This window comes from Chanodichthys erythropterus, chromosome 12 (assembly GCF_024489055.1).
Source record: "Chanodichthys erythropterus isolate Z2021 chromosome 12, ASM2448905v1, whole genome shotgun sequence".
NCBI lineage: Eukaryota > Metazoa > Chordata > Actinopteri > Cypriniformes > Xenocyprididae > Chanodichthys > Chanodichthys erythropterus.
Genome location: NC_090232.1, coordinates 8718160 through 8727015, shown reverse-complemented (window position 1 = coordinate 8727015; position 8856 = coordinate 8718160). Strand labels below are relative to the sequence as shown.

The window sequence follows — 8856 nt, the reverse complement described above, 5'->3', positions numbered from 1 at the left end:
TTGCGGCTTTGGTCTAAGTATTTGGTTTTAGAGTGTAAGCAATGGGCAAAAACTGTATTACAGTAGCATAGTGCAACAGTGTATGTGTTGTCACAGCACAGAGTAAAGAACTCAAAAGTTACTCTACAGAGAAGTAAACCTCTGAGTACACCTACCTGTTGTCCTCCCTGAAGGTTCTGATAATGGAGGCGACGGTGAAGCGACTCAATTTCGCTGAACTCATTGCCCAGCCTCCCTCATAGTCATACCATGGACAGGGACAAGTTCAACTAAAGTGGCTTGTCTCCTTGCCCTTTGCCCTTCCCCTTCCTTGTTCTCATCCTCCGTCTCCACCTCATCTTCCTCCTCCTCTCCCTCCTTGACCTATTCCTTTATTTCTCTGTGGATCCACTGTGCAAAACTCAATGAACTGATTCAGGCTCTTTTATCTATTGAAGGATCTGACTGATGTATGTTCAAATTTGACTCTTAGTGTTTTCAACTGGGGAATTGTGTGCTAATTGAGCTGAAGCTGTGCTGACTTGAGTGAACAATATTGTATGCTAGTGCTTTCAAAATGACCACATGGTCTTGCAATAAGAAATTAAGGGATTTGTGTAGAGTTCTGCAGTGACAGCTCAACAAATCTGACTTGTGTCAAAACGGGAGTAGTGTTCATAGTTTAGGGAAATGGGTGCGCTTTTTGATTATTTTTGATTTGTTTGAAATTTTAGTTCAAAAGCCTTGTTATAGTGTTTTAGCAATCGAGCAAAACTGTAAAGGCTCATTATTATGATTTATTATGATTTATAATTTCTCATTTTTCCTATATGGTGTGGTGTCCACCACTTGAAGGAATGTAGAGGAAACACTTTAGTAGCCTACTGGCTGTCTCAATGTGTGTATGCAAGTTACTATTTGTGTTTAGACCATGTATATACATACATATATATATATATATATATATATATATATATATATATATATATATAGCTTTAGCATTATGGGGTCTGATGTGAAAAAAAAAACAAGAATGGGTGTGGGCAGATTTAATTATGCATGAAAGCTTGCAAAAATGAAACTGAAACTGAAATAGATATGTGTATATCTAAGTTGGTCTGATTTCACTTTCTTAAATGGAGATACAAGTCAACAGTGTTCCAGGACTAATATAAATATATTGAAGAGGGGAAAACAAACACAAAATGGGAACATTAAAGTCAAAACCAGACGATCAACCAAAACCAGGTGAGAGGGACTATCTTCCATATGATATTATATAAATATATATATATATATATATATATATATATATACACTCACACACACACACACACACACACACACACACACACACACACACACACACACACACACCATATTTACATTCTAAGAGAGATACTACCAAATTATTGTTCTTGCAACTTAATGTTTTCTTTTAGAACTGGATAAACCGTGGAGGAAATTTGACTGGGGGTAAGCTATACATGTACATAAGCTATTCTGTCTAAGTGCTTTATTCTGTTTTTATTTACAGGCTTTCTTATGTGCATAGCAGTCAAAATACTGATCTGTTCTGATAAATGTGCAAATATTGTGTAAGATAAGAATTTTATTTCCCTGTAAAATATTACTGGTATTTCTCCCCATACATTTTTTAAATGAGAATTATTGATTGTTGTTGTTGAAGGAGCACAGTCTTGTGCATGACAATATATCTGAAGTAATTCTGCTCAAATCTTCCGTTGTAGCTTCAGAAAGGCATTTTATAGGAGACTCAGCACTCAGAAGTGTAACATTATGAATGGCCATGATCATGTGTGGTGTAACTTTTTAACAGATTATATTATAACATTCATAATTTTATTGTGTTAGCATGAAAAAGCATTTTACTGAAAATGTTTTGAAAGTTACCCATTTTATCCCTTAGAAGTTCATATCAATAATGACAATATTGGCAATGAAACGATTTACGGATATCGGTCCCTTCAGTTGTTGGCCTTACGTTTTGAGCTCGTTTTTTTTTTTGTTTTTTTTTTTAATAAATGTAATAAAAGTATATTGTACATAGTGGCCTAATGAATGTTTGAAATAATAGTTGGATCATTTCAAAATAAATATTAAAATATATATTTTCTGAGAATTTTCTTCTAGAATTCTAGAATTCTTTCACAGAACACTTCTGCCATCTTCTGCCCATTATTGTCATAGCATGATTTTGACCTGACATGAAGTTATTTCTCTTTTTCACCAGATGGCAGCAGTTTGGCCCACAAATATGAGAATTTATCTTGTTTCACCAAGTGTAAATTTTCATTTTAAGATTTATTTATTTTATTTTAAAATCCTAAAAGAAGTGCATGATTTTGTTCTAAAAGGAAATAAAGCCAGCAAGATTCCGTTGTGCCACATAGAACAAAATCAGATTAAAGTAAAGTTCTGTAGGGCACAAAATTGTATTTTGTTTTCACAGACAGAAAGAAGCTCTGAAAAAGAAGCTAGAAAACTTCTCTCCGAGTGATCCAAATGTAATGGACATCAAGATCCTGGTAGCTGGACAAATTGGAGCAGGAAAGTCCAGCTTTATTAACTCCATCGAAAGTGCCTTTCAAGGACGGATCTCCTCTAGAGCGCTAGTTAATTCATCTGCTGTTGGTCATAGTTTCACACAAAAAGTAGGTATTTGTGACCTATCTGTTTTTTTTTACAAAAGAACCCAGAAATGTAAATTTGGGAAATTATTCACACATATTTGTGCTTCTATATTTTGGTATTTGTTTGTAGCTCAAAGGATTCGCCATCAGAAGTGGGGACAGAACTTTGCCCTTCGTCTTCAAGGATATAATGGGCTTAGAACCTGAAGCATTGGCTGGGTCACAAACAGATGACATCATCAATGCTGTGTTTGGCCATGTGAAGGACGGCTATAAAGTAATAAACCACTACATTATTATTATATTTTAACAAAGTTTGAATGTGTGCAGTAGGTTTGATGTTTTACATATTTTGCTGAATTTCCAATCTTAGTTCAACCAGGGGCAGGTACTCGCTAATCAGGATCAACATTACATCGATCACCCTACAATCTCCGATCAGGCTTTCTGCCTGGTTTACGTCATAGATGCAAATACAGTCCAGTTCACAGATGATAAACTTATCGATAAGTTGAAGATCATCCGCCACAGAATCAGTGATCGGGGTAAAACTGACCTGTGAATGTTTATGATTTTTATTCATGAGTTCATATACATTATATTACATGGGAGAGAGAAGTGGGCATAAAGTGGGTTGGGTTTGTGTGTGTTTTTCAGTGTGTAGGTGCACAAAATCCAGATATACAGGCTTCAAGTGTGTGGGCATGTCAGGCTCAATATTTCTGACAAATTATTTATATGACCAGACAATGTATGTGGGTCAGTTATGTAGATATGTAAATACCTTTTAGCAAACTGCCACAAATGCTTTAAATTTTGTTGAGGGGAAAAAAAACTTGTTATAAAAACTTGTTATAAAATCTTTACATTACCTCTGCATTTGCTGTAGGGATTCCTCAAGTGGTTATCATGACCAAAGTGAATGAAGCATGTCCGCTAGTCAAAAATGATCTAAGGAAGATCTACACTAGCAAGAAGATCAAAGAGAAGGTGTGTGATATCATCCAAAGACATACACGTGTTTCAGTTTTACATATTGCAAGGACATATTGCCAGTGTTGAACAGCCACATCTAGTTTTCTGATCTAACATTCTGTTCCTGTCCAGATGGAGATGTGCAGCACCAAAACAGGTGTGCCAATGACAAACATCTTCCCGGTGAAGAACTACCATGAGGAGATTGACACAGAGGATGACGCTGATGTTCTGTTATTAAAGGCACTTGAACAGATTGTTCAGATTGCCAATGACAGATTGTTAGACAGTGGAGACAACTGAAAAATCACATATATACAGTTATTAATGCATGTAAATCGCATCACAAAATTACATATAAAATCATTCTTTAAATTTCTTCATTAGAGGAACATCATTTTATTATTTAGATCATAGATTAAAATGACTAGAGAGGATTATGTTTTGTGTTTAGTTTTACAAATATATATCTACATTGGGGTTCAAAGTCAATGCAAATCTGGGACTCAAAACTAATGTAAACCTGAAAATTAATAGAAAGATTCAGAATTTGAACAATGTTTAAAAAAAGTTATGATGTACAATCTTTCTCCATTTAACAACATTGAACCTATTAAATTGCATAAATAAAATGGGACACTGCATTTTGTATTTTAGATTCTTCAAAACATTTATGAACAAAATAAATTTGGCTTATTGAGATCTGCTGTATAAATCCTATTTAATCTATAATCTTGAATTGTTCATTTTTCTTGACAATACATGAATCCAGACTGTACTAAAACAGTGAATTTGGGTGTCTGGACCAATGTGTACATTCAGATTGAGAGAAAGCATGACTTTCTTGAAGTGAATGTTGAAATATATTGTCTTCTTGGCATTTTACCTCTGTTCTAACTTGTTTCCCAGTAGCTTCCTAATACATCTGCCACTGTTTACTATGCAAATTGTTGGTGTAACAAATTGCTTATATGTCCCTCTGAGATGATGTGGAAAAAAGGGCATGCTAAATGCATTAATATAAAATGCATAAATTGAAATTGAGTAACAAACATAGCTATGATATGAGGATTTTAGTCCATGGCTTTGAGAAGCATGGAGATGCCTAAACTGCCTATTACAAATTGACTTATTCTGTTGTTGTGGAAATTTAAATTTTTCATATGCTTTTTACCTGTATTCTTGTGAAATATGATGCTTATGGAACATGATATGATGTTGGCTTAAGTGGTAATGTTTAACATAGTGTTAACATAGATGTTGGAAATAGAAAGAGCAAGCTATGGTATGGGGAAATGCAAGATGTATGTTAAAAACATGTCTGTGCTAACAATGTGTGGAAAGTTACAGCTGCTAACAGATTTCCAAATATGGTAAAAGGACAGAGGCTTCGGCCTTGGAGGTTAGAGATATAAAAGTAAGGGGAAGCTTTCGTTCTTGGTCTTACACTCTGCAGCTACTTGTGTTTCTGTATGACCTGTCTGACCTTTCTTGCAAGAAATAAAAGCTTTAAAGACAATTGGACGTGTTTGTCTCTTATGCAGTAGAGTCGGAGTTGATTTTTGCCACAACACTGTGCTGGATCCTTTTTTTTTCATATTCATTTTGGAGTGAATATTTTGGCTGTGCTCATAAAAACAATAGCTGTTTTATAATAACTGATTTACAGTGTAGCTTACATCTTTAAATTGTAAATATTAAAAAATGTAGTTGAATTATGCAAACTAAACTGTGGACATAAATATATTGCTTCCCCAATGGCAAAAAATTATTATTTTTTTTTAAATAGAAGTCTTAAGAAGATGCATTCATATTTTACATTTGACAGAGGATTTTATTCAATGTGATTTACATTGCATTTACTATTTTATTGGTTCATGTCCAGCATCAAACTCATTTTGGCTGAGTGCAAAACAATCCCTTTATTTTGCCAAAAAAAAAAAACACCAGCACAAAAGAAAAATTTGTCTACTTTCTTTTTGGTGCCAGTAAGGGACATCTTGTCCCTCCTTGAAAAAAAAAAAAGTATTTGCATTTGTAGCAGTAGATTTATATATATTCAGGACCAGAGGATGAAGTTCCATTACATCTTCTTGGCCCAGCAGACAGAAAGGTCAAAAAGTATCAGTCAAAGTTTTGAAGGCACAGATGGTTAAGAGCAGATGCTTTAGTAAAGCTGGGATTTAGAGCCGATGACCAGGCTAATGGGTTGAGAAGATTCACATGTGGCTTTGCATTTGAAGGGTCACAAGGATTTATAATGAGCATCAGTCATTCATTTATGATTGAGGAAACATTTCTGAGGGGGTAAAAAAAAAATCCTAATTTTTAATGTAACACATGCAGTAGTTCAATTCCTGGATGCTGCCGATTGGTCAGACATGAAACAGACTGAATTCTTCAGCTGCACAGCACCCATAGAGACCACAAGATCGATTTAATTTGTTTGTAATATTGCATACAGTACAGTAATGATTATCCACAAGGAATTACAGTTTTTCTCAATTTCTTAAACACTATAACCAGGCTTTTGTGAGTTTCTGGCCTACACCATTAAGGCCCCGGTATACTTCACACGAAATCAAAGAACGAACTGATGTGACGTCATTTCGAACAAAATCAGGCCAAAACGAAGTTTGTTTGTGTTCTTTTTGGAAGTTTGAAACGGCTTGCCAAAGCGAAAAGGTCACTCCAGCTGCAAAACACCTTCGTACTGCCATTGGTCCGTGACGATAACGTAATAGGTGTGCGCCGAGGCTCCGCCTTCTCTCGCGTGGGACGCGCCTTTGACTCATTCGTGTGTTTGAGTTTGTTGAGGTAAGAGCTCCGGGTGAAAACATGAACACACTGGATAGCCGTTTTATTGTACAAAATGAAGTTGTGCTTGTAAAAAAATTAGGCACTAATTAATGTTTTTCATTTTTGATACTGTAAACCCAGCTAACACCAGTGGTGTAGTCTATGTGATATGCAGGTATATGCCATATACCCACTAGGAAAGGTCAAGGATTTCCGTATACCCACTTAAAAAAGCGCCAGGATACATAACCATCCAATTAATCACAATATGATTGTGGTTTGTTGCTTTTGACATGAAACATCAAACAAGTCTTATATTTCTCAAAGTCTCAAGTTTCATATTTTGCCCATTTTACTTTGGAAGAAAAAACAAATACCGTTTTGGCGTCTTTAATGTGTAGTGACGGTAGTGACAGATCGCTGTAGTAGTTCAAGAGAAGCGGCAGCCTAGCCCAACGTAAACTGATCCTCTCCTCCGCTTTAATACAAGTTACAGCACGAAATAAACATGAATGAACATCTCAAGGTATGATAAAAGATACAGTACAACTTAACAAAATACGAATCATGTCTTGTATAATCGCTTACTCAGCGTTCAACCGCGGAAAGACGTTAATAGCAGCTTGTAAACAATGTCACGTAACGTCACATTTACCTCAGAACAAACATTCAGTGACCATAAACTTGTTAGTCAGCTAGAAAAATGAACTCTAGAGAGGAGCACCATATTACCTATTAATAATTAATAATTTTCTATTAATAATTTTTAATTTTCTTAAATAGCCTATATTATGCATGTTTGAATAAATCCATCCAGTTGACAGCCACCATTTAAATGTTTATATTTCAAAAAATGAATTGGAGTAGAGATAATTTTAAAGTTAGTAGGCCTATTATAACTTTATTATTATAAAAAATCCTTAAGTGTAATTTTATGTTTGTACAAATCAGTTAATTTTAACCTTCAATATTAATGTAGTACCAACTGATTCCCATGCATATTATATAGCATTAGTTGAGAACATTTCTTGAGAAAATTTGCCATGTACTGACCTGATATACAATATATACAAAATAACTGATATCAAATCGAATTGCAAATTAGTGAATTGAAATGCATAACTATGATGACAGACTGGCAGGAAATGCTGCAACAGAAAACAAAGTCCAAATTACACTCTAAAAAGTGCTAGGCTAAAAACAACCCAAGTTGGGTTGAAAATGGACAAACCCAGCAGTTGGGTTAAATGTTTGCCCAACCTGCTGGGTAGTTTTATTTAACCAAACTATTGTTTAAAAAATACTATATGGCTGGCTTAAAATGAAACCCAGGAACCCAGGTTGGAAATTGAAAATCAGACACATAATTACTAGAGACAACAATAATAATCAAAGGTGAACATGTATTAATAAACAATTTAATAAATGTTTATTGTTTAATTATTACATTCAATATTAATATATGTTAATTTCCAACATATTTTGGGTATATTTTAAAGCTGCTGTCCGTAACTTTTTTTGGTTAAAAATGATCCAAAATCAATTTTTGAGCAAGTACATATCCAGTCAGTGTTCAAAACTATCTCCTTATCTTAGCTCGATTCACAACGGTAAGCTTGTAATAATGTTTTATAATAAGAGTGACCTGGTGGATTTCCACGGGATATTTGAGCATGCAGCAGCTCGTCTGTGCGTCATTACGTCACGTCCGTAAACAGAAAGAAGGAGTCCAGGCTAGCTAGTCTGATTTATAACGTGAGGAGGATGCTTGTAGCGGATCATTTATAGTCTGTTCTCACAGCAGCTGAAATAATTAAACCTCAATCTGACACTGACAATCATCAGTGACAACTGGAGATTCACCCGTAGTCAAAAGCAAAAGACCAGACGGCAGAGTGGTTACAGAAATTAAAATCTACAGATAACGCTTAAAGGTGCCCTAGAATTAAAAATTGAATTTATATTGGCATAGTTAAATAACAAGAGTTCAGTACATGGAAAAGACATACAGTGAGTTTCAAACTCCATTGTTTCCTCCTTCTTATATAAAATAAAATAAAATTTGTTTAAAAGACCTCCGGAAAACAGGCGAATCTCAACATAACACCGACTGTTACGTAACAGTTGGGGTGTACGCCCCCAATATTTGCATATGCCAGCCCATGATTGAGGCTTTACACAAGGGCAGTTAGTATTACACAAGGGCAGAATGTCTGGATGTGCACTGCTGAATAATCAGACTAAGTAAGCAAGCAAGGAAAACAGCGAAAAATGGCAGATGGAGCAATAATAACTGACATGATCCATGATAACATGATATTTTTAGTGATATTTGTAAACTGTCTTTTTAAATGTTTCGTTAGCATGTTGCTAATGTACTGTTAAATGTGGTTAAAGTTACCATCGTTTCTTACTGTATTCACGGAGACAAGAGCCGTTGTTATTTTCA

General features: G+C 34.9%; 1 protein-coding gene across 1 annotated transcript; it reads left to right on the top strand.

Annotated features, from left to right (window-relative positions):
- Nucleotides 1-1069: 1069 nt before the first annotated feature.
- On the top strand, nt 1070-5120 carry LOC137032568 (interferon-induced protein 44-like). The gene is made up of 7 exons (XM_067404352.1): nt 1070-1227; nt 1422-1455; nt 2453-2654; nt 2764-2910; nt 3007-3178; nt 3523-3623; nt 3741-5120. The coding sequence occupies exons 1-7, from the start codon at nt 1185-1187 to the stop codon at nt 3909-3911; spliced, it is 870 nt and encodes a 289-aa protein (XP_067260453.1). The 5' UTR covers nt 1070-1184; the 3' UTR covers nt 3912-5120.
- The last annotated feature ends 3736 nt before the right edge of the window (nt 5121-8856 follow it).

Bases quoted from the DNA above. Each gene is read 5' to 3' on its own strand.
- LOC137032568 (XM_067404352.1), top strand. From the start codon at position 1,185: ATGGGAACATTAAAGTCAAAACCAGACGATCAACCAAAACCAG. The intron at 1,228-1,421 runs GTGAGAGGGACT...GTTTTCTTTTAG, and splicing joins AGACGATCAACCAAAACCAG to AACTGGATAAACCGTGGAGG. The intron at 3,624-3,740 runs GTGTGTGATATC...GTTCCTGTCCAG, and splicing joins GCAAGAAGATCAAAGAGAAG to ATGGAGATGTGCAGCACCAA.